Consider the following 25,542-nt stretch of genomic DNA (forward strand, 5'->3'; position numbering starts at 1 on the left):
TAAAAAAGTATTTTGGGTTAGTGTGTATGTTCAAGTGTGTGTGTGTGTGTGTGTGTGTGTGTGTGTGTGTGTGTGTCTGTGTGTGTGTGTGTGTGAGCATGGAGGCCAGGGGTCACCCTTGGATGCTGTTCCTCAGACACCATCACTCTGTTTTACGAGAATGGAGTGTCTAACTGGCCCAGAGCTTACAGAGAAGGCCAGGCTGGCTGCCCAGTGAGCCTCGGGAATCCCCCTGTCTCATCTCCCCAGTTCTATATTGTAAGAATGCACTACTGGATTTTTCATGTGGGTCCTGGATCAAATCCAGGTCCTCATGCAAACACTCTATGGAACATGATCCGCCCTGCTCGAAGTATAATCAACCACACACACCAATTTCACACTGATAGAGTGCTTTTAGGAAAAAAAGAACATTACATATCTCAGTGTTTTATATTTAGTCTGACACAATACATCCCTCACCATACAGCACACATACAAATACTTATGCCTGAAAAACTTCTGAAGATAAAGACAGTCAACCCTCAGTATACACTCACTATGTAACTTATAATTTGGCTGCTAAGGTTTTTTTTTTTTGTTTTGGTTAGGTTTTTGGTATTTTTGAAACAGATTCTTGCTATTAGACTTAGCTGGCTGGGGACTTGCCATGTAGACCAGGCTGGCCCAGAATTCACAGAGATTCACCTGCCTCTACTCCTCCAGGACTAGGTGTGCCACCACGCCCATCTGGCTGCTAAGTTTTGCAGAGACTCAATGGCTGAGCAGGGCAGGTAAATGTGTACCAAAGAGGAGCATGGTATCTAAAGACAAGACACTTGCTAACCAGAATACACTTCTAAATAAAAGGCAATTGTACAAAGGCTAGCTACATGGAAACACAACTGCTTGGTGTTATTCAGTATATTTAAGTAAATCACATAAGCCAAAATAATGGCAGGGATAACTAAACTGAAGCTAAACTAAAGATTTTCTGGCAATATTCAAATGAAAAAAAAAAGGTGAACTGCTTTAATTTAGGTAAGGAGGGAGGTAAGCAGGGAAGGACCTAAGGTAGGGGAAGCATACAGAACACTCTCCTCATGCTGACTTCTTTCCTTCTCCAGACAGAACCATCCCTATGAGGCCCTGGCTGGCCTGGAACTCTCTATCCTCGGGCTCTTTCCTCCATGTGCTGAAATGGCAGATGTGCACAAGGACAGCCAGCATTCTCCACTTGCATTTCTTATCACAGCAAAATCCCTACTGCAGACACAATCCCTCAATCATTGGAAAGGAACTGAAATTAATTCTTTCCAATCATCCCCAGCACATTCTAGCTAAGAGTCTCTTTTCCTTTCAGGTTACTCTAAACACAAAGTGGCAGTAATTAAAGAAACAAGAAAACCCATAAACTCTCATTTTGTTTAAACTCCAAAGAGCAAGGCGGAAACATTCTGGAGAAACGTGGGATGTGGCCACAGGCCTTTCCTGCCAGGTTCTACAGGCAAGAAGGACACAGAGTGAGACACTCACCTGAAATACTGGCTGAAGGCCGCCAGCACGTTCTTGTGAGCTTTGAAGCAGACGCCCCTTACCACCAGCATGCAGTCACAAAGCAGGCCTTGGATCCGCTGCTCTCGCAGCTGCTGGAGGAGGTGGCAGCTGTGAACAGCAACAGGGTCCATACTAGACCATGAGACCTGCAGCAGAGAATGTAGGTAAGAGACTCTCGAGGACACCACTGGGACAAAAGGGGCCCCAAATGCAAAAACTGCTCTTAGCTTTCAGTGTGGTGCATCAAAGTTACAGCTTAACACGCACACCTCTGAGCTGTTTTGGCAGCATCTAGTCCACAGCTGTTTAGCCCACCTCTCTGCAATATGGAAATGCCTCCTCTTACTGACCAATTATGGAAGCCATTAGTTATGTGAAACCCAAAGCACATGAGTCTGCTAATATAGAAGGTCGCTGTGGTAAGAGTGTATGCATTTTGTTATGGTCAACTATGAATATGCAAATTGAAAAAAAAACCAATACATATACAAAAGGGAAAAAAAACCCAACCAGCTGAGACCAAACCCACACTTATTAAACACCTTGTGATAATTAATCTTGACCTTCAACTTCACGGGACTGAGAATCCCAGGGATGTTCTCCTCTTGGTGCACTTCCAGAAAGGCTTAAGTGAGCAGGGAAGACTCACCCTAAATGTGGATGACATCATCCTATAGGCTGGGATCCCAGATTGAACAAAAGACAGAAAGCAGCCAAGCAGTAGCATCCATCTCCCTGCTCCCTGGCTGCAGATGTAATGTGACCAACTGCTTCCCGCTCCTGTCACCAAGCCTCCCTCCATGATGGACTGCATCCCCAGACTACAAGTCAAAGTAAACCCTTCCTTAAGTTGCTAGTACCAGATATTTTGTTATAGTAACAAATACACAGCTCGAGAATTCAAAGCTCAAGAAAATCAGGAGACTATTAGGGGAGGTAAGATACAAGTTAAAATAACTACCATCACCACAAGGAGAGCAAACCAGTGTCACAAAACACCACGTCCATGTAGGTGTGCCTCTGGGCCTCTCACAGGCATAGAGGAAGCAAGAGAATGGGGTGTGCATGATCCCAGCATCTGTGACCCGCAGGTGTGGGAATCTCCAGGAACTTGCCGGGCTTCAGAGTATGGCTGAATAGCAGATGCTAGATCAGAGAGGCAGAGGACAGATGACACTGAGCCTCATTAGGACAACTGACTGACTGGGAAAGAGACAAAAGGCTCCCGTGTGGACACAGAAGATCTGGTCATTCCCCATCTACCTAGTGAGTGACTACTACACACTACAGTCTAGGGCAACAACAGTGAGTACAGCAACACCAGGGGTCCTGGAAGCTTCAATTCTAGTAAGGCCAGTGCATAGCTAATCAAACAATTACAGCTAGAAGCGGGGGCGGGAGCATGCACCTGAATCAGTGCAGCCTCTGGCATCCAGACACAGTGGGAGAGGCTGGGAGGACATTGAGGGTCTAAATGGCAATCTGGTGCACTAGACGGTGGAGGACAAAATGGCCTTGCGCACATAGTTAAGCACTGGAGAAGCCAGGAAAGTTAAACACGCAGCTTACCTCTTCAATGGAATGAGGTGCTTAGCTGCTTTCCTGGAGCGCTGCGGGGAAATGTAGTTTACAATCTGGTAAACATTGCTCCCTGTTGAGCCAGGCCCTGCCCATATGTTTTGGAGTTCATGTTTTACTTATCCCAGATCCTTTCCCCTTAAAACTTTGAGCATCACTTCTAGGCCATAAAACTCATCCCCGTGAGAGATGTCATTTGTACAACAGCCTAAGTGACTTCTATGAATCTTAGAGCCAGGTCAATCCCGACATCCACAGGAATTATATTTACCTCAGTCAATCTCCCTAGACCCTAAATCTTGGGCACTAACTCTGAATCAACAGTACCCATCTTTGTGAAAGAAATCAGATTACTTTGTAAAGAATTTCAATGTGCCAGTTTGTGGTGGCACACACCTTTAATCTCAGCACTCAGGAGGCAGAGGCAGGTGGATCTCTGTAAGTTCAAGGATAGCCAGGTCTATTACACAGAGAAACCCCATTTCAAAAAATAAAAATAAATAAAATTTAAAAAAGAATCTCAATATAAACATGTCTTAAAATTATTGTGCACTTGGGACAGAGTTAATTATTATTAGAAAAAAAATTTCCCCAAAATTGGGCTGTGCTTAAATATAGCTAAAGTAAAATGATCTGGGTCAGACTCTAGAAGTCCTGGCCCAGGCACCAGCTACAAAGATCAGGCTGATCCAAGCTTCATTCTTCCCTCACCCTTGCTGTAGAATAATCTTTTTGTACAATGTGAAGATGCATCTTTGCCACAGGGCCTTCTGATTGGCTTAATACAGTTGAATGGTCAATAGCTAAGCACGAAGAGTTTAGGCGGGACATCAGAGAGCTCTGGGAAGAAAGGGGGGTCTCTAGTGGGTCACAGAGGAAGCAGGACATACAAGAGGAGCATTAAAAGCCACGAGCCATGGGACAGCACATAGATTAATAGAAATGGGTTAATTTAAGTTATAAGAGCTAGGCAGAAACAAGCCTAAGCTAAGGCCAAGCTTTCATAATTAATAACAAGCTTCCACGGTATTTTTTGTGAACTGGCAGCCCAAAGCAAACTCCATCTACACACCCTGATTGTTTTCCCTGCCTGCAGTAAAGCCTGCAGAGACCCTCCCACACTAAGCATCAAACGAGTCATGGGTTTTCTTTATTTCACATTTAGGGCAAAAACACTGCAGACAAAGTCACACCCACAAAGTCAATCTCAGAGATTCTTTTAACAGTGCCCCTGAACCCTGATGTAGTTTGGATATGAAACATTTCCCAAAGATGATAGAGTTAAGGTTTAGTCATCAGTGCAGCGGAGCTCAAATGTGAGGTAGCTGGACCATGAGGGTGTGAATTTCCTCCATAACTGTGAGAAAGTAAATCTCTCTCATCTGAACCACCTCGGATGTTGTACCCTGCAATGGCAGCCACAATAAACAAACAGAGCAACCTCCCTGTCACCGACAAATGCTCACCCCAGGGTTGTTTCTTACAATACTGCTCACAGCCTGTTTGGCTCTCACTCATTTGATGAGTTGATCCACTGACAAGTTCACAGCAGAATGGACTGCTGAGGAGCAACCTAGTGGGCAGAAGCAACAGTCTTTAAGAGGTAAAGACATGGCCCATATCTGCTTCATTCATCACTCTAGCTCTGACACCTGTGTCTGGGACTTCATAGGTGTTCAGTAGGGTTCCTTCTAGCTCAGCAAGCTAAAATCTAAATCAAGAATACGACAGTAGAAAGATCAATGTGAAAGACAGCAAACAATGGAAATACCAAGGCAAAGAGAAACAGAAGAAAAAGCGTGGGTGATGTGAATGAAGAGGGTTGCCTCAAGGGAAAAGGAGCCTTAGTGAATCTGAACCTAGAAGGGGCTCCTACAACAAAAGCCCTTCTGTGTGTGTGCATGTTTTATGTATGCATGGGTGCACATGTCTGGAGGCCAGAAGCCAACCCTAGGCATTGTTCCCTGGGAGCTGATCACCTTGTTCTTTGAGATAGGGTCCCTTACTGAGATGAGAGGCTCACTGATCCCAGAGATCCACCTATTTCCACTCCCCACCCCCAACGCTGGGATTGCAAGTGCAGGTTACCAAAACGGGGTATTCCATTGCATTCTCCAGAACCACACACGTTGCTTACCTGTGAGAGCAGACTTTAATAAGGCAAGTGGCTTAAAAGAGCCCATTAGGATGAGCCCTGTTTCATTCTGACTGACATCCTAACAAAAGGAGATGTAGATACAAGCAGAAACGCTGGCGGTGCAGTGGCACTGAGGACAGATCATGTGAGGCTACAGCAAGAAGGTGACCGACCACCTGTAAGCAGGGACGGTTCTCTACAGCAAGCAGACTTGATGACACCACGTTCATGATCCTCCATCCTCCACAACTGTGAGAAAGTAAACCTCTCTCATCTGAACCACCTCGGATGTTGTACCCTGCGATGGCAGCCACATAAACAAACAGGCAACCACCAAATGTTCGCCCCGGGGTTGTTTTTTACAATACGGCTCACAGCCTGTTTGACTCACTCATTTAAGCAGCAAACAGTGACCACTACCGTATACCAAATGCAGTCTTACGGGCTGAGAACGTTTAGTGAACCCTGACTAAAACTGCAGATACCCGCTCAGCACCTGACCTGCACCGACTCGTTGACTAGTCCTATAAGGTCCCCAGAAGTAGGCGCAGAAGTGACAGCATTCTACAGATGGGACACTAAGGCACAGATGGTCTCGTGGAGAATGAGGCAGGGCGCGGCAATGAGGACTGGTCATAAGCGCCTTTCCTATCTCGGGGCGACGCGGACATCAAGAGAAGCACAGATCGCAGCAAGGGCTGGAAGGTAGCCCGGCTCCCACGCCTGGAGTCTAGCTTTGTGCTCGGCCGGGCCCGCCACAGCGCGCTGTCAAGCAGGCCGGCGCGCATCCCAGCCATGCAGACCCGCAGCTCGCGGGAAGCCAGAGTCCCGGGTCGCCTTACCCTCGGAGGCCGCTCCCAACCGGCCGCCTCCTCGTTACCCGTCCCCGTCAGACCCTCTGTGTCAACTGTAGGACTCCAAGCGTCACGGAACCATTCCGACAACGCCCCCTCTGCAGCTCATCGGCGGCTTCCGTCGCCGTCACTTCCGTTCGGAGGCGTGGCCGCGACGCGCTTGCGCACTGGCGCGCCCCGGCCGTGCGTGAATTCTGCGCGGGTGAGTTGGAAGAGAGAGAGAGAGTCGGTGGCGGCTCTGCGTTGGGCGGCTGCGGCTCCACGTGCTCTCGGCAGTCGGTTAAGACCGTTGGCGAAGTCTGCTGAGAGGTGAGGGCTGCAGCTTAAAGCCCGGGGCCTGTAGGGGGGGCCCTTGGCGGCATGGCCGCCTTTCTTGCGGATCTGCTCGCCGACGAAGGTTGGAGTCCCGACCTCCGGGAGAAATTGCGTCCCGGTTTTAAGTAAGATAGGCGGTCGGGGCTGTCCAAATAGTATGGTTGGTTTCCAACGCACAGGGCTTCAGACCCGCTGTCTGATGGGGAGAAAACTCTGTTCTGAGTCTCGAGAACTCAGCTCTGAGGAGGGACCTGAGGGCTCCTGGAGCGCCAGCGGACCAAAAGTGCGCGCGAATCCCAAAAGGCTATTTAGATACAAAAGCCCTCTTGTGCTCGGCTCTACGTCTGACCAAAAGGGATACTAGAGACCCTAACTTGGGGTGTATGTGAAGATTACAGGGGTAAAGGACTTGGCATGTTGTAGTTGCTCAGAAAATGTCAAAATTGCCGGGCGGTGGTGACACTCGCCTTTAATCCCAGCACCCGGAAGGCAAAGGCAGGCGGATTTCTGTGAGTTCCTGGCCAGTCTGGTCTACAAAGTAAGTTCCAGGACAGTTACACAGAGCAGCCCTGTCTCGAAAAACCAAAAAAAAGAAAATGTCAGGATTTTTCTGCAGCAACTACCTCCTAGGAGAGAGAGGTAAGAAGGTTGTGTGTGCCTGCAGGCCTAACTTCTGGCCATTGAGGGCTTAGGACACGGGACTTGCTCAAATCAGATCAGGTGCATAGTGTCTACCATAGTGCCTAAAACGTTCAGGTGAGGTTGTGGTGGGGAGGCTCGAACTGCAAGGCGGGGGCATAGCTTGGATTCCTTGAGCTTTAGTGGAAACAGGTGCCCCACTCATGGTCTTCCAGGTCCCAGAAGGGCAGAGATATGTGCCTGTCTATTCTTGTTTTGCACTGCACCTGCTAATTTTGGGAATTCTCCTGGAAGGGGCTTGTGTCTATACACTATAGTGGGTTGACTCCCTGTTTCATGGATCAGGAGAACTTGAAGCTTAAAGGGAGCAGTGACTTGCTCACTGGGTCTTGTGCTGGAGTTGCCAGCCTGGCCTTTAAAATGTTCTGTTTTAGCTGGGTGGTGGTGGTGGCACACCCCTTTAATCCCAGCCAGCACTGGGGAGGCAGAGACAGGAGGATCTCTGAGTTCAAGGCCAGCCTGCTCTACAGAGTGAGTTCCAGGACAGGATCCAAAGCTACAGAGAAACTGTGTCTCAAAAAAAAAAAAAAAGGAAAAGGAAAATTGCTGTTTTTAGGGCAAATCTAGTCAGCATGTGTGCATAAGTAAAAAAGTATGCTGAGAACAGGGAGATGGTCCATTCAAGCATGAGGATCTGAATTCTCTTGCTCAGAACCCAGGTTTAAAAAGCAGTGTGTGGTGATGAATCCTCCGGCCCACTAACCAGCTACCCTTCAAAACTCCCAGATGACGTTTAGGGGGCTACAGACATGGTAATTAAGAGTACTCGCTGCTCTAGCCCGCTCTCCTGGTTGTAATGGTTATGGCACGCCTTTAATCTCAGCACTCGGGAGGCAGAGGCAGGTGGATCTATGTGAGTTCGAGGCCAGCCTGGTCTACAGAGCAAGTTCCAGGACAGGATCCAAAGCTACAAAGAAACCCTGTCTCAAAAAAGTACTCATTGCTCCTTCAGAGGGGCTGGGTTCAATTCCCAATACCCAAAATCCAAGAGATCCAACGCCTTCTTCTGACCTCTGTGAGTACTAGGCACATTCACAGAGGTAAGACATATATACATAATAATATGTATATATCTCACAGCACTGGAAAGAAAGCACGGGCTGCACTTAGCCCAGGGTTCCGCTAGTAGCCTTCACATTTGTGACACTGTTAAACTGGCTTTTGTGATTCTGACTCTTAGCACGTTTATTGGACGTGCTGCACAGCCAAGGTGACCCTGAGGCTGGACTGTCCTTCCTGGATCTTGAATAAGCTCCTTACAATCTTAACTCATTAGCCTAGCAGGTGGATACACTGTTTCCCTTTTCCTGTCAAATAGAAAAGCAGTTGAGCATGGTTCCAGACTAATGTTTCAGTTGGACGTATGACCTGATTCCAACCTTCACCTGACTCGATGTGCACACTGTGCCCTGACCATAGGGACCTGTTCTATATAGATGCTGTGTGCATATTTTTTTGACACACCATCTCTGTCACTTCTTGTATCTTGTTTTCAGTATCCTTCTTGGGCTTTTAATTCTGGTGTTTCCCAACCAACAGACCCATGGATCTCAAGGTTTGCCGAAGCCTGCTGTCTCTTCTTTTGGCCAAAAACAGCAGTCCTCGGTGGAGGAGGTTGAAAAGCTCTAAGCCATGTAACGTTGGAGGGGCGTTTTCTTCATCTGCCTCATTGTGGAAGTGCTTTCTGATTTTTTTAGTGGCTCCTTTAGCTAATTGCACAGCAGCTGCTCTCTGTGCTATGATAGCAGTTTGTCTCTTGGTATCTAATCAGTGACTCTTGTCTTGTTCTTATATAAATGTGTAAGAATGTCCAGACTAGGTGACACCTGAGGTAGGCTCTTGTTCCTGTGTTTTCTCACTAGTGCAGCAGAACAGCTGCCTGCCTGTTTTGTGCCAAATGCTAGTAAGCATCTCAGAAGCCAGACTGGTAAACATTAAACATGGTCCCGGCTCTCTAAGCTGGGCCTGTGTCACATGTCTTTACACAAACCAAGCTAGACAACAGGACTTACATGGCCTGGAGTGGTCCTGTCTACCTCATTTGACCTTTGGTGCCAGGCTGTAGCTGTCCACATGCCTTCCTTTGCTAATCAGCTCTGTTTGCAAGCTAAGGAGGGAGGCACAGGACATTGGTGTCAAGGGCCTGTGGTTTGTATCTAGCATATAAGATGAACCAGTGTCCAACAATGCTCCAGAAGGCAGAGGGACTTTGTACACCAGGAAGATTTCCATTCAGGGCTCAATAGAAGAAAAAATCTTGATCTTGCTTTGGCATGACCTCACAAACACTGTTTCATACTGAGGAAGCAAGTGCTGGGTTAAGCAGCTCTCCATATTTGGACTGAATAAAGCCCATTTTATTAAGAGCAGCACTGCTTTCTTAGAGTACAGTGATTAAGAGGCTCTGTAAGCATGGAAAGTTACTGTGGCAGTTGTGACACCGAGCATACTTCTGAGCATACAGTAGCATGCATGCAACATGAACTGGTTGTGTGTGTGCAGATGGTCTCCATGCTGAGTGCACAGAGGAAGGCTGGCACACCTGGGTTTGGGAGTGCCTGTGATGCGTTTCTTTCTTCCTGCCTCATGTGTATAAGTCCTAAAGGAATGTGTTCGTTTGTCCCCATCCACTGAGGCCAAGGGAATGTCCTCATTTTAACAATTGCGACTTCATCATTGTGCTTGTAGGAATAACTTTTAGTCTTTTTTGGAATTGTTCTTTGGCTTCTCCACTTGCTAAGCTCTGCTGCTTGCCCCCTTGCTTTGTTGCTGTTGCAGTCACAGTAGCAATCCGCACTGCACACCTGCACTGTGGTACTCTTTACCACTTTAATTTTGTACATTTTATATGGAGGGGGTTGCTTGAGATCTTCAGTGACAGCTTTATCTGTGCTGCCAATCTTCCAGGTTTAAATCCTTTTATGCTCTCCTGGGCAAGTTCCTTACTCCCTGTGCCTCTGTGGCCTCAGAAACATTGAGCCATGACGTCCTTCCCTTGTGAGGGCTCGATACATTAGCTCCTGAGCACACTTCCTGGCCTGTGCTGAGCACGTTTTTCTGACACTAGTGGTAGGTTACTTCTGAGACTACTAGCAAGCTTTGAGCCTGCTCTTGTACTGTGGAATTCATTTACTGGGAGACGGTTCCGCTTATTATAATTATCTTACCTTGTTTTGTTTTTTAGGGCAAGAGTTCAAACCAGTCTCTGATAGAACATTTAATCATTTAACCAAAGATGGTGTTTTTTACCTGCAATGCGTGCGGTGAATCAGTGAAGAAAGCGCAGGTGGAAAAGCACGTGTCTGCCTGCCGAAACTGTGAATGTCTCTCCTGTATTGACTGTGGGAAGGACTTCTGGTAAGTCCTGATAATTCCTGAAGATCCACGGATAGAAGCCCAGACCCTGCAAGCTTGGGAGAATAGAGGCGCAAAATGAGGACAGAGACCAAGAAGGAAACCTTACAGTCTATCGACTAAACTTGATGTGACTCCTCAGAGTGCCAGTTTGTTGTCCGAGGGTTTTTGTCCTGCCCCGTTCCCGCAATTGTTAAGTCCCAAAGAATTCACATAGAGGTCTACATTAGTCAGAAACTGATTGGCCCATTAGCTCAGGCTTCTTATTAACTCTTATATTAGCCTGTTGTTCTTGTCTCTACTAGCCATGTGGCTCTGTACCTTAACTGGCAGGGCAGTCACATCTTGCTTCTTCTGTGGCTGGGACAGGACTGTGGACCAAGCTTTCCTCTTCCCAGAATTCTCCTGTTCTCGTCGGACATCTACTTCCTGCCTGGTTGTCCCGCTTATACTTTCCTGCCTGGCCACTGGCCAATCACCATTTATTTAAAATATAATTGACAGGATACAGACCATTGTCCCCCAGCACCATTTCATTTTAAGAACTTGTGAAAGTGAAGACCAAAGGGACAAGATTCTGTTGGTTAGAGAATTTGGGGCTAGTAAGATGGCTCGGATTTTAAAGCACCTGCCCTACAAGCTGGACCACTAAGTTCCATTCCTAGGACTCAAGGTGGAAGAGAGAAATGACTCCCCCAAATTGTCCTCTCAGTTCCATGTTTACTCTGTGGCACTTAGTACACACACAGTTTATAGTTCAGTGGCAGAGCTCTTGTCTGGTATGCACGAGGCCCTAGGTCCAGGTCCCAACACCATCAAAAAAATAATTACTTTTAGAGAAAATTTGATCATTCAGTTTCTTTTTTTTTAAATTTATTTATTACGTATACAATATTCTGTCTGTGTGTATACCTGCAGGCCAGAAGAGGGCACCAAACCTCATTACAGATGGTTGTGAGCCACCATGTGGTTGCTGGGAATTGAACTCAGGACCTTTGGAAGAGCAGGCAATGCTCTTAACCTCTGAGCCATCTCTCCAGCCCCCGATTATTCAGTTTCTTGACTAGCATTTTACTTCCATTATTATCCAGTGCAAGGAAGTGAGCACTTAAAATAAGGGACTTTTCCAGGGAGCGTTATCAGGGGGGAGATGATCCTTTATTATGGTACTATCAGATACCATCGCTCTGAAGAAATCAACAAATAAGTAGAAAGATTAGATTAAGAATTAGGCTGTCTGTGCAGTTGCCAGGTGGAAAGTCACAAATAGTAAGCAGCGTGCTGTCAATGAGAGGCACTAGCACATTGTCAGCCTAGTGATGAGCTGGGTCCCTCTGCAGGGGTGATGACTATAAAAGCCACGTCAAGTGCATCAGTGAAGGCCAGAAGTACGGAGGCAAAGACTATGAAGCCAAGACTCACAAAGGTGATGCAAAGCAGCAGGCATGGATTCAGGTAAGGGTCTCCACCCATCCTGTCACTCACCTGGCACCTGCTTCCTTCTGGGGGTTCGGGGATAGGTCCCAGAACAGAAGTGTCAGAACAACTTGAGAAAGGTAAAATCCTGGTGCATTTACCTTTGGATGATGTGTTTTTATAGATTTTGTTCGCAATGTGTGAGGGTTCCTGCTAACTTTGTTTTGGCTGTAAAATGAAACTGAAACATGTACAGGTGTGCTCCCAGTGGAGAGCTTGCAGCTTAGGCCCTGTCAGTCTGTCACATCTGAACAAAGTAAATAATTTCACAAATGCAAGGAATTTTCTAGTTAAATAAAGTGAAAATATTTACAAAAGCCGTGAGCTCCAGTTTGAAAAAAGGGGAGATCACTGGACAGATGTCACCTTTGTAGAGGCTATATTTTCTTGAAAATCAAATTAGTAGTTGCCCCATTGAGTGGCAGAGTGTGAGTGTTAACTTGGGGTGTTGGCTCTCTGAAGGTTCATACTCCTGGCATGACCCTTGTGAAGGGCTTCCAGTAGCTGCCCAGTTGAGAAGATGTGTAGAGTGCCGGCAAGATGGCTCAGGTGGGATACAGGTACTGGCCACCACGTCCACTAACCTGAGCTTAATCCCCAGGACTCACATAGTAGGAGAGAAGTGATTGGTACAAGTTGTCCTCTGACCTCCACACAAGCACCTTTCCCTGTTGAGCCATTCTGCTGACCCTGAATGTTGTCTGTCTGGTCATGTGTATGTAACATAACGTAAGAGTCCAATTTCCAGGTGAAGTTCCACTATTTCTAGCACCGTTTGTTGAAAAGGGGTCCATTCTTTCATGGAGTGGTCTTCACATCCTTGTCGAAAACCCTTTAGCCATATCCTCAGGGGCTTATTCCTGCATTTTTCCAGTGTTCTTTGTGGCAGTGCCACACTCTTTGAATCATTGTAGCTTTGTAGTGAGTTTTGAATTTAAAAACCAAAAAAAAAAAACTAATTTGGGTGGTGCATGCCTTTAATCCCAGCACTCAGGAGGCAGAGGCAGGCGGATCTCTATGAGTTTGAGGCCAACCTAGTCTATAGAGCGAGTTCCAGGACAGGCTCCAAAGCTACCCAGAGAAACACTGTCTTGGAAAAAACAAGAAAACAAAACAAAAAAAAAATCCACGAAACTATTATTTTTCAATATTGTCCATTTGGAGTCTCTCAGGGTTCCCTGTAAATTAGATCACACATGCAGCTGGACTTTGCCAGCTGTCTTCAGGTTGACATCTTAATGTTGTCTCAGCCTATGAGGTTAATGCCGTCTTTGATTCTTGTAACTGTGTTTAGTGCATAATTCTTTCACCCCTTTGACTGTGGTTTTTCTAATTAGTCTATTCTTTATGTTCATATTGCAAATGAAATCTCCCTGATGTTCACACTTGCATTATTTTTTGTTGGTATATAAAGATACGGCTTGTCTCTTCAGAATTGTGTATCCTGTAGCTCTACTTAGTGAGTGGTTAGCTGTGACTGCTGCCCCTCTAGAGCGTTCTACATGTGCGGCCGCATTCCTTCCAGTGCTACCTGTGAATATTTGACCTGATTTTGTCCCTTTTGTTGGGAAGGCTTTGGCTTCTTTTTCTTGCCTAATAGCTTTGGGCAGCCCTTCAGTGCTGTGTGTAATAGGAATATTTGTCGTTATACGTAGATGCAAATATAGAATCTTGGCTTCAAAGATGAGGGCCCTTTGGCCATACCAATATGTCTATTGTTTCTTTTTTCTTTTTTTTAATAGAAAATTAATGAATTAATAAAGAAACCCAATGTCAGCCCTAAAGTTGGAGAACTTCTGCAGCAAATCAGTGCTTTTGACAATGTTCCCAGAAAAAAGGCTAAGTTTCAGGTATGGATTTAAATGACATTCCCAATTTGGGGTGTGCCCCATCAGTGACCTGTCAAGGGATAGCAGCTTTCTTTCTGTATCTACAGAACTGGATGAGAAACAGCCTGAAAGTGCACAGTGATGCTGTTCTGGAGCAGGTGTGGAACATCTTTTCCGAAGCATCCAGCAGTGTGAGTCCACTCCGCTTTGATCGCAGTATAACGAACAACTGGGAATATTGGAATGGGGGTGCTGTGTGTGGAGGCCGAGAAGGCATTTCCAGAGAGCCTCTGTGCTACAGCTCCTTGACGACAGGAATGAGCTGGGAGCACCTGGTGTGCAGAGACAGCCTTTCAACATGCATGCTTGGTAGTGGGACCAGTTTTTGTGGAATGATTGACATAGCAGTCGGGCTGGGTGAATGGGAGTGATCCAGGATTTGATGTCTGGCTGATCTGATTCTGAACTCTGCTGTGCTTTGATCATGGTCACATTATTTAGGCTTGGATCCTCAGTTTCCCAATCTAAACCATCTGTGCTACTCTACCCTTTTTATTTATTCCTCATTCACTGCAGACCTCAGATGTCTCCGGAGTGCCTTGGTACTGTAAAAGAAATTTAAACAGGCTGAGGGCATCGCATCTTTCAGCCAAGAGTGTGGGGCTCAGACCCCCTGCATGTTGTAGTGGTACAGTGGGTGTATAAAGTGCTTGCTGCCCAAGTGTGAGGCTCTGACTTTGGATCCCAGTATTGTCATACGAGCTTGGCATAGCATTGCTTATCTGTAACCCTGGCGATGAGGAGGCAGAGGTAGGTGGATCCCAAGGACTTGTTGGCTAACCTGTGTAGCCTAAATAAAAAGCTCCAGGTTCTGTGAGAGACCCTGGCTCAAAACTTAGGGTGGAAAGTGACTAAAAAGATACACGTGTGCACACATGAGCGAGTGTTCTGTGTATAGGCACACCCAGAAAGGAAAAGGTAGCTTGAGCAGCAAAGTGAGATCAGAAGGAAGCTCACCTTTATGGTATATCTTGCACTTGTCTCCACAATGCACAGATTGAAATCTTCAAACCATCTATTATTTAATTGGCATTATTGTGACATACCATTTTAAAAGGTTATTTCTATTATTTTTGCAAAAAAATCAAAGATTTGAAATTGCTTAGTTCAACTGTAAGGTTTTGACTTTTTTCTAGTTCTTTGGAATTCATGAAGTTATTAAGAATTGAAGAAAATGAGCAGTAAGCTTCTTCCGACAGCTAAGCTGTGACCCGTGGCAGCGGCCTTATACCTGTGCCCAGTGACTGTCTGCAGACCAAAGGGCTTCGGGCTTGGTTTAGCCATGGCTTGGGCATATCTTGGGCATATCCTCCTGGCACTGCAGGTGTGGCAGGGGTGGAGTTTTCTATCCTGGTGTACAGCTTCTCCCCGTGTCAGTTAGCAGGGTGCAATGGGTGCAGCCATCATCGGGTGTTGTTCTGCCTCCGTTGAGCTGGGAGTGGTGGAAGCAGCACTGGATGAGGGCTTCCATATAAGGCCAAGTCTTAGTGCTGTGAAGAGCAAAAGGCAGTGGGCAGAGAGGAAGGGGGTGTTCACTGCAAAACAGTTGGCCAGGGATCACTCAGAAGCAGGGGCAATGGAGTAGGACGAAGTGGAAAGAAGTGAGTCTCTAAGAACCTCTGCATGCCGTCCATCCTGTAGCCATGAGCTGGTTTAACACCAGGTGGAAATTGGGTCTAAGCTTAGTAGAAGGAAAGTTGAAAATTCTGGCACTCAGTGGTCACATGTTACTGTTTGAGTATTGAATTTCCCCAAAGGCCCGTATGTTGAAGTCTCATCATCAACTTCTGGCACTGTTGGGAGGAGAGGAGATTTTAGCAAGTGGGGCCTGGTCAGAGGAAGTTAGAACATTGAGGACATGCCTCTGAGAGAGTGTTGGATGTCTCCCATTCCTCGTCCTGGATCTCTCTCTGGATTCCCATGAAGCTTCCTTTCCCTTAGAGCCTTGTCAGCTTCTGAGAAATCCCTAACAGTTAGTCTGCTTCCCAGTGCTGCCGTTCCTGGCGCTGAGTTAGTGCGCCAAGGGAAGGCTGATTTGCCTTCATTTTGGCATTGCAGAGGACTGGGCAACTTGTTCCATGTCATTTGGAAGTGACCAAGGAATGGAACTTGCTCTCATGCTTGTGGATGCCTCAACCCAGGCATTCCAGCACCTGTAGCAGCCTAATCCATCCCTCTGCATAGGCCCACAACTTATGGCAATTCAGTGCACTGTTCTCATACATCTTGAGAGATCAGTACGGTAGGAGTATAGCAGAGACGCGACCTGTTTGCATGGACCTGTTGCCCGTTCCTACTAAGTGCGGAAGTAGGCAGAAAGTCTGTTGTAACAGTGCATGCAGTGCCTTCTGTTCCTGGCTACAACAGCCTCAGGCTGAGCTCTTTGTGAAGAAACGAGGCTTGGTTAGCTCACACTTTTTGAGGTTGGAAGTCTAAGATGTGGTAGTTCCATCTGTTCAGCTTCTGGCAGACAGGTAGTATTGTAATAGGAGCATTTTGGGAGTGGTGACTTGGTTGGCAGGAAGCTAACAAGGTTTAGGGTAGGTTTGGTCTTAACTCACTGAGGACAGCATCCCTGATGACCTAACTGCCATAGGCCCTCCGTCTTGAGGTTCTGCCACTTATGCTTCCATTACATGGGAAGCCAACCTGCAGTGCCTGCCCCTGCGAGGGGCACTCAGACCCTAGCAGACTTTATTTTCCGTTCTTGACACTGGCCGCTGTCTGTGACTGTCCTGAGGGTGGCCATCTCATCGGGAGAAGGAGGATGTGACAGTGCCTTTGTCTATTTCATTTACAGAACACTTACCTGCATTGTGTCCACTGCCCCACACACAGGACGTTTTTCTCGTGTTAGCTGTATGTCAGCTGTATGTGGAACTCTGTCTTACAGGTGACTCAGCCACAAATGGTAGTTTCCACATGCTCTGTTCTACAGAAGAAGCAGTAGCTCCTGGGAACCAGATATCAGTGGAACTGGACCTTGAGCCCAGCTCTGCAGACACACAGCTCTCTGGTGCTGTAGCTGGGTTTTTTGTTTTTGTTCTTGTTCTTGTTCTTCTTCTTCTTGTTGTTCTTCTTATTGTTCTTCTTGTTCTTGTTCTTCTTGTTGTTCTTGTTCTTCTTCTCCTCCTCTTCTTCTTCTTCTTCTTCTTCTTCTTCTTCTTCTTCTTCTTCTTCTTCTTCTTCTTCTTCTTCTTCTTCTTCTTCTTCTTCTTTTTTAAACTCTTTGCTCTTTGGGGACCTACCACCCAGCTCTCAAATAAACACACGGAGGCTTATTATTACTTATAAGTGGCTGGCCTTAGCTTGGTTTGTTTCTAGCCAGCTTTTCTTAAATTATCCCATCTACCTTTGCCTCAGAACTTTTACCCTATTTCTGTGTATCTTTTCTTTCCTTCTTATTCTGAGTCTGGCTGGGTGGCTGGCCCCTTGCATTCTCCTTTTCTCTCTTTTTTTCTTTCTATTTATTCTCTCTGCCTGCCAGCCCTGCTTGTCCGTCTCCTGCCCAGCTATTGGCCATTCAGCTCTTTCTTAGACCAATGTTTTGGGCAGGCAAAGTAACACAGCTTCACAGAGTTAAACAAATGCAACACATCTTTGCATCATTAAACAAATATTCCACAGCATAAACTAACGTAACACATCTTCAACTAATATTCCACAACATGACACCCTGCACCTGGCTGTTCTGTCCTCGTCTAGATGAAGGGTGACAGTGAGCCAGAATCATTTCACCCTTTAATAACATGAAAACAGGATCAAGAATGAGGTATGAACTTGGGGGTGCTTTCCTCCTTGTATTGCTGAATTTAGCTGCTGGTGTCACAGTCATAAACAGTATAGTATGGACAGTAGGTGTGGCCGGACCAGATATTTAGATAATTCTTATTTATTTCATAAGGAGCAAGATCAGCAACCACCCAGCAACGTGGCCAAGCCTCATGCAGAGATCCCCGCTAAGGTTCCACCTGAGGAAACAAATGGCACCACGGAAGAAAAAGCAGAGGCAAAGAAAAATAAAAGAGAAAGGAAGGAGGAACGACAGAAGAATAGAAAGAAAGAGAAGAAAGAGCTGAAGTCAGAAAACCAACAGGAAAACCTGAGGGGCCAGAAGTCAAAAAAGCGCAAAAAGGGCCAGGAGGCAGGACAGGAGGCTGGTGGGGAGGAGACCGCAGAGGCTGATGGCCCGCCAGAAAAGAAGAAGGCCCGGGGTGGGCAGGCCTCAGAAAAGGATGCAGACAGAAATGGGGCCCCTGGTGAAAATGCTGATGAGGGGCAGATCAAGACAGGGAAAGGAAAGCAGAAGCGGCGAAAACACTCAGAAGGTGTGTGCTCAGCCTGCACACTGGGTTCTCAGTGAGGCTGTGAGTGGGGTACAGGGAAATGTGTTAGGTCTCACATTCTGGGCCAGGTATGGAGAAGGACAGGCTCTAGGGGTCCAGCTGACCTCCCTTCAGCCTTCTATTTCTCATTTCCAGCAAGCATGAAAACAACCTGCTGAGCCGGGTGTGGTGAGGGAGCTCGCATGCCTATGCCATGCTGGGCTTTTGTAACTGGAACCAGCTAAACCTTTTTGCTTCTCTAACAGATGAGTCCAAGAAAAAAAAGATGAAGTTGCCAGGACAGCCTGAGGAGGGAGAGGCCAAGGACCATGAGGTTCCAGCAAAAGGTACCACTCACTGGCTGTATATATTCTGTGTGGGTAGGAAAAAGATGCTCCTGCCAAGGGTAGGCCAGGCACCGCCTTGCAGGGTCATGCCCGTTAGAGGCACAACTAAGGCGTATGGGTTGGTACCACAGTGCCTCCATCCTTTCTTAAGGAAAAGGGGGATATCTGGATTGAATATATAGATATGTTGGCCATCATTCATTGCTGCAACAATGATCAAACTATAAAACCAATAATTTTGGCTCATGGTCACCAGTCCTATTGATTTGGGATCTGTGGTAGGGCCCTGCTGCGCAAAAGGCCAAAAGGGTCCCACGGCCTCTTACAGGTCAATTCTGCAGTGACCCAAAGATAGACTAGTGTCCCACACTGTCAGGGTTACTAATATGCTCAGTGGCACCAAACTGGGTCCCAGTCTTTAGGGGACACTATGGTTCCAAACCATAGCAGTAATATTGCCCTTAAGTTGGTAGTGAGCCCAGTGTGGTTTCCCAAGGCTTGTTCTGTTCCCACCTTCCCTGTGTGTCTTGTCTAACCCCCCCCCCCCCCCCGTGAGATGACCTGAGGTCCAGGCAGTTGTAGCTGCTCCTTCTCAGCCTCTGGGTTTGTTCCTAGTGTCTCCCTGCGTGAAGTTCCATGGCCACCTCTCTCTCACACACACACACACACACACACACACACACACACACACACACACACACAGAGTCAGGATCCAAGACTGTGGGTCTCCTCTTAACTACCACCTCTCACACAAAGCTCCAGTTCTGTTGTGAAGTGGCAAATCCACACTGCCGTGTATACTCCCACCCTCTCCTGCCTGTAGAAATGAGCCACGATGGGAGTTAGAGCCATTGGCGAGGGTTCATTGACTGCCCAAACTTAGGTCTCTTGACGCCTCTCCGACTTTGTAGACTGAAGGCTTTTAAGGATTAAGTTGTTTTTTATTGGCCTTCTGTCCCTTTTCTGGTTGGATTTTGGGTTTTTTTCTCAAAATTATAACTTGAAACTTCTTTATATATCATATGTGTTATATATTTGTTTTGTTTTGTTTTTGAGACAGTGTTTCTCTGTTTATCCCTGGCTGTTCTGGAACTCACTCTGTAGACCAGGCTGGCCTTCAGCTCACAGAGATCTGCCTGCCTCTGCCTCTGAGTGCTGAGATTAAAGGTGTGCGCCACCATACCCATCTACATCTCTCCCCCCCATACACACACATACACACACACAGCCTTGTCTGCGCTAAGCAAACAGTGCATCACTGAGCTGCATCTAAGGCTTTTTTATTATTTTGGGACTAAAGTTATCTGGGCTGGCCTTGACCTTCTCTGTATGCCAGGCTAACTGACCTTGAATTTGTGATCCTCCTGCCAAACCTCCAAGTAGTTGGGGTTTCTGGCCTGTGCCTATAGCCTACTACTTCCTGCTTTCCTAGTTTTCTCTCCAGACCTTAAGGTGGTGCATGTTTCTGCTGCCAGGTAGAGGTGGGAAGTCCCAAGTTCCCTGTTCCTTGTCACAGCCAAAGGGATTCCTCTTGTGGCCTCCACTGTCACCATATCTAGGCAACTTCTTTCTCATTACCCACCAATATGGGCAAAAGCTCAGATTTCTTGTTCATCTCTGGCACTGTCCCTGTCCCTGCCACAGCCTTTGAAAGGCAGGATTCTGCCTCCCAACTCGACCTTGGCCAACAGTGGTCACCAGTTGAACACAGGCTGTGGCACCAGCCTAGAGTTAATGGCTGTGCTGTCAGTGTTGGTGGCAAGCCAGGCTTACCCTTTTCTTTGCTCCTTATCTGTAGGTGTGGGCTGGTCTAACTTTTACCTGGTGGCTTTCTTGACATGGGCCAAAAGAGTCTGTCCCATAGCAGGCCCTGAGACACTGCCAGTCTGTCTCACCACCTTTCCGTGTTGTCTTAGGTCTGAGTCTGGCATTCAGTTGAGAGTTGGGCCTAGCAGGAAAAGCAGGAACAGGCTGAGCTGCTCAGCTGCATCTTCTGTACCACAGGCTCTCTGTGGATGCTCAGCTCTGCCTGTCGATCCTTTCTCCTAGGAGACTGTCCCTACCATGACACTCTGAGGACCATCTCTCCTCACTGAGTACATCGCTCCAGCATGCAGTTGGTCCCTAGAGGCCCCTCTTACTGAGCTAGTGAAGGACTTGGTGTCTTATTCGTGGGAGAGTGATATCATTTCCCAGGAAGCATGCAATTGTGGAACGTTTTTTCTTTGCTCTTTGGATGACAAGACAAAACAAAGAGCCTTATGCATCATTCTTTGCATTGTAGGTAAATTCAACTGGAAGGGGACCATTAAAGCCGTTCTGAAACAGGCTCCAGACAATGAGATATCAGTCAAGAAGTTAAAGAAAAAGGTACATCCTGCAACAAATAAGGCATGGGATAGCTGGGAGGAGTTGTTTTAAAGTGTACGTGTGTGTTGTTTCACCTGAAAACACTGAGACATTCACACCTACTTCCAGAGTGGCTCACTTGTGCGCCTGGAACAAACCCATCCATCCTGCAACCAAGCCAGGGTAGCTCTCTGACTCTGGACCTGTCTAAAGACTGCATGCATTACCTACAGTTGACTGTATTGGAAACGACCAGAAGTGATTTTTCCAGGCACTTTGCTCTCTTTTGCTGATATAAATGGTTGCCATTGCTTTTTCAAAAAAAAAAAAAAAAAAAAAGCTTTATTGCATTTATTTACCTGAGAGACAGAGAGCACATGAATGTCCCTTCCATTGAGCTATCTTGCCGCCCCCCACACACACACACACCCTTTTTTTAAAAAAAAAAAATTCTGTAGTCCTGTGTGAGATGCAGTTTTGTGCACACCTGGGCAGCTGCTGGGTCTTTGCTTGTGTGACTAACTTCTGTAACTTCTGGGGTTCTTTTATTTTGTGTTGTTGACCTACATCTGGACCTTTCTCAGTGTACTTCATCCCCAAAGAACCTTGGACAGGTAGATTTGCCGAGCACATCTACAAATGGCCTCCCCGCCTGACATCTGTTTCTCTTTGTAAAGGTCATAGCTCAGTACCATGCAGTGATGAGCGACCATCACATGTCAGAGGAGGAGCTCCTGGCCATCTTCAACAAGAAAATTAACAAGAACCCCACCTTTAAGGTTCTGAAAGACAGAGTCAAGCTTCTGAAGTGAGCACACCATTGCTTCACGCACTTGTATTGACTGCTTTCTTCTACTGTTTGTAAAATGTATAATGAATTATAACAGTCGGAAATTGCTTTCTGAAACTGTATTTTTAAGTTAATGAAAAAATATATTTTTGTTAACCTTTTATGAAAAAATAAAATATATTCTTGTTGAATTCTTTATCAACGGTAAAAAAATCCGTGTGCTTTAAGAAAACCCTGTAGAAAGCTTTAGAATGTGGTGATGACAGGTAAAGATGGTTCCCATTTGATGAGGTGGGAGGTGTTGGCCTTGTCAGGAAGACACTGAGAAGTGTGAGCTGTCAGGGTGGCCGTCTGCACCTGTTGCTCTTCAGCAGGGCCTGCTCCAGTGCTGGCACTGTGCACCCTGGGGCTATGCTGCTGAAGCCCTTTGCCACCTCCTACTGAGAGTTGAGGTTTTACCCACAAATCCCTTAAGCCTTCAGCAAGAATTGCCCCTCTGGCCAGTGCCATTGTTCACTCTCCCTTGGGGTGAGAACAAGATGGAGCCAGAACAGTGCTACAAGGATAGAGTGTGTGTCCAAGGGAGATAGTAACGCAGAGGGATGCATAGGCTTGTAACAGGCTACGCCACTGTGTGGGGATGAATCAAATGGCGTGGCTTTGGTCCCTTCCCAGTAACTCTCATCTGGACAGTTTAGATGTAAAGGTCCTTTAGGGTTGGAATGAATGCTAAGTTAGTTGCTAGACCTGTATGCAGCCCATTTGATGGCTGCTTAAACTGTTGAGCTGGGAGAATTTTAGACATTCCATGAAGCAAAGCACTCCTAATGAGGAGGTCTGCCGGAGACACCCTCTGTTCCAGTGCCCAGGAAGCAGAGTGTACCCCATTGTCCACATGAAATGGGCTTATACAAAGGAACTCTAGGGAGCCTCATAAAATGCCCAAATGCTGCAATCTTTGCCAATGTGCAATCTTATTTTACCAACTTTCCATAATGTAACAAAATTAAACTTTATATTGTGCTCCAGTAGACTTAGAGGTGGAGCAGCTATCCCAGGGCCCAAAGGAGCTAGAACTCCACAGGGAGGAGGAAGTCAGGTTGCTGATGTCAGTTCCGGCGCTGTCCCCTACAGCCAATGGAGAGAAGGGCTGGCCACGCAGGTGCCCTGGCATCTGGCATTACAGCCCATCATCCCATGGTCCTTGCCCAAAAGCCGTCCCAGTTGCCTGCCTGACTTACACATGCCCAATCTTGCAGTGCAGGGTCTTTAGAAACTGAAGCAGCCTTCCTGTCAGGGCTCAAGTCCCTGTCCCAGTTCAATGTCAAGTCCACTGCTGCCACCTGCTGTCTTCTCAGGCTCATGGGCAGGGCCTGGCACTCAGCTGTCCCCTAATCTCACAAAGATCTGTTTTGATATACCGGTCTCAGCTTGATGTCTTAATAATTTATTGTTTATGTTTATGTGTTTTGCCGGCTTGTAAATCTGCACCATGTGCACGCCTGGTTTCTCTAAAGGCTAGAAGAGCTAGAACTAGAATTAGAGATGATTATGAACTGCCAAAATGTGTGGGTGCTAGGTATTAAGTCTGAGTTCCCTGGAGAAGCAGTCAGTGTTTGTTTGTTTTCCAAGACAGGATTTCTTTGTGTATTCCTGGCTGTCCTGGAACTCGCTCTGTAGACCAGGCTGGCCTCTTTACTCAGAGATCTGCCTGCCTCTGCCTCCCGAGTGCTGAGAGCAGCAGTGCTCTTAACCACTGAGCTATCTCTCCAGTCTGCCTCATGATTTTTATATTCATGGAATCAGTCAACTGGATAGTGATATTTGGCTCAAAAAGACAAATGGGACCACTGAGGGCTCAGCTGCCTTTGCTTCCATGCTGGACTACAATAACCAGGCTCAGGCTAATGCAGAAGTCAGAACATGGATGGTGGACAACAGCGGTGCATTTATATGAGGAAAGCTGAGAAGTTAAATGTCTTGCTTTTGTTTAACAAGGTTGATTGAAACTTTGGAGGAGGCAGCTTTCCCAGAGCCCTGCTCTTCACTCTGTTTAAACTCAGCCCCCAGGGCAGTGACTAGAAGTCACTATCCAGATGGATAGCAATTTTTCAGATTTATCTACTTTATCAATACTTTAGTAAAGTTTCTTCATCGTCTTGTAAGCATCTCTTTTCTTCCAAGCTGAAACTTGAGTTGAACTGGTCCTGAATGCTTGCTTACCTTTGATAATTTCCTAGCCTGGGATTGCCTCTTTGCCAAAATAGAGACCCAGGAACACATAATTTGTTCTCAACATATAGATACAAATAGATTCTGTCCAAGATAGTACATGTTAATTTCTATTGTTAAAACAACTTTTAAACATTTTGGCACTAGGGTGTCAAACCCAGGACCTTCTGCATGCCCTCTTTTTACTATTTTTTTTAAAAGATTTATTCATAAGTGTTTGAGTGTTTTGAGGTGGTTGTGAGCTGCCCAATGTGGATACTGAGAACTGAATTCAGGTCCTCTGGAAGAGTATCCAGTGATCTTAACCACTAAGCCATCTCTTTAGCCCCTATATATATATTTAAAATGTATCCTATTGTTTTATACATATGAATGTTTTTTCTATATATATGTACATGCACCACCTGCATGCAGTGCCCATTGGAGACCAGAAGAGGGCATCAATCCCCCTGGAACTGGAGTTACAGATAGCCAGTTGTGGACAGCCATGTGAGTGTTGGGAATTGAACCTTGGTCCTTGGGAAGAGCAGTCAGTGCTATTAACCACTGAGCCATCTGTCTAGCCGCATCTTTCTAAAGTTTTTTTTCTTTTAATTATGTATATGAGTACTGCACAGAAGTACATGTGCTGCAGAGGCCAGAAGAAAGTGTCGGGGCCTGGAGCTGCGTCACATGCACTTGGGAGGCACTGAGCGTGGGTGCTGGGAACTGCATTTCAGTCCCCTGCAAGAGCAGCGGGTACTCTCCAGTACTGAGCTGTCTCTCCTTGTCAAAGTGTTAAAGAGAGCTCCAAGAGCCCAGTATTGTATTCATTTCCATAGTGACAGTGCTGGATGGTGTATCTTGGTAAGCCTGTCCTCACTGGTCTTATGCTCCTTTGTCTCCGCACTGAACATGGACTTCAGCATAGATAATTGCATGTTGTTGACTCCTGCGTGGACATAGCTATGGCGATAGCAGAACCCATTGTGGTGCCTTCCCTTGCAGAAGGAAACTGGAAAGGAATTACTGGCTTCATGAAATTAAGAGGAAAGGCATGTTGTGAGCGTCTACTGTTGCTGGGTACCAGACCTGAAACTGCAGCCTTTATCCCTTCTTCCAATTTGCTTCCTGGAAATGGCTGGAATAAACCTTCTACGGACGTGCTTGCTGCCCAAAGGAGAGCATATTATACTTTCCACTCTAGAAAGAGTAGAAAGTGTTATTTTGTAGTGGTTTCTGAATTATGTGCATCAAGGGGTTGGTGGTGTAGTCTTTGGAGTTTGGTAAAGACTTGATCTGCAGGAGAGTACTCATTTTCTCCATCGTAGAGCCTCTGACTACCACATGTGGGGGTCATGATCAGGCTGCTGTCATGTGCCCTGAGTTTCACTTTTCCTAAGTTTAATGCTGAGTCCTTGGGTACCCTTTGGGGAAACCTCTTGACTCTGAAGCCCCCCCCCCCCGAGTCACATGGCAAACTATAGTATTCCAGATTGCTTGCCCTAGGCAGAACTAGGTACTTGGACATGGAGGTTTCAGGATGGGAGAAAAACATCAAGTCTAACTCAGGGAAAAGTCATGTGTGTTATGCATTCCCGCCAGGTCGGGATAGATTGTGCTAGTTTAGTAGACCTGGAACACCCCCACCACCACCACTCCCAACCCACAACTGGGACCCT

General features: G+C 46.5%; 2 protein-coding genes across 2 annotated transcripts in view; one reads left to right on the top strand and one right to left on the bottom strand.

Moving 5' to 3' along the window:
* The window catches only part of Zbtb49 (zinc finger and BTB domain containing 49), a 21,593-nt gene extending 15,407 nt beyond the window's left edge, over positions 1–6,186 (bottom strand). Inside the window, exons 1-2 of the mRNA XM_005365962.3 lie at positions 6,094–6,186; positions 1,516–1,682 (exon numbers count right to left, since the gene is read on the bottom strand). Coding sequence (XP_005366019.1) covers positions 1,516–1,667 — 152 coding nt within the window. The 5' untranslated portion in view covers positions 1,668–1,682; positions 6,094–6,186. The remainder of the gene's footprint in view (positions 1–1,515; positions 1,683–6,093) is intronic.
* Positions 6,187–6,268: 82 nt separating this feature from the next.
* On the top strand, positions 6,269–21,840 carry Lyar (Ly1 antibody reactive). Its single transcript, XM_005365963.3, has 9 exons — positions 6,269–6,414; positions 10,304–10,476; positions 11,814–11,928; positions 13,692–13,799; positions 13,886–13,969; positions 17,743–18,166; positions 18,430–18,510; positions 20,795–20,880; positions 21,537–21,840. Exons 2-9 carry the CDS (start codon positions 10,355–10,357, stop codon positions 21,669–21,671), a joined length of 1,155 nt encoding a protein of 384 aa, XP_005366020.1. The 5' UTR covers positions 6,269–6,414; positions 10,304–10,354; the 3' UTR covers positions 21,672–21,840.
* The last annotated feature ends 3,702 nt before the right edge of the window (positions 21,841–25,542 follow it).

Source organism: Microtus ochrogaster, unplaced genomic scaffold, assembly GCF_000317375.1.
Source record: "Microtus ochrogaster isolate Prairie Vole_2 unplaced genomic scaffold, MicOch1.0 UNK5, whole genome shotgun sequence".
NCBI lineage: Eukaryota > Metazoa > Chordata > Mammalia > Rodentia > Cricetidae > Microtus > Microtus ochrogaster.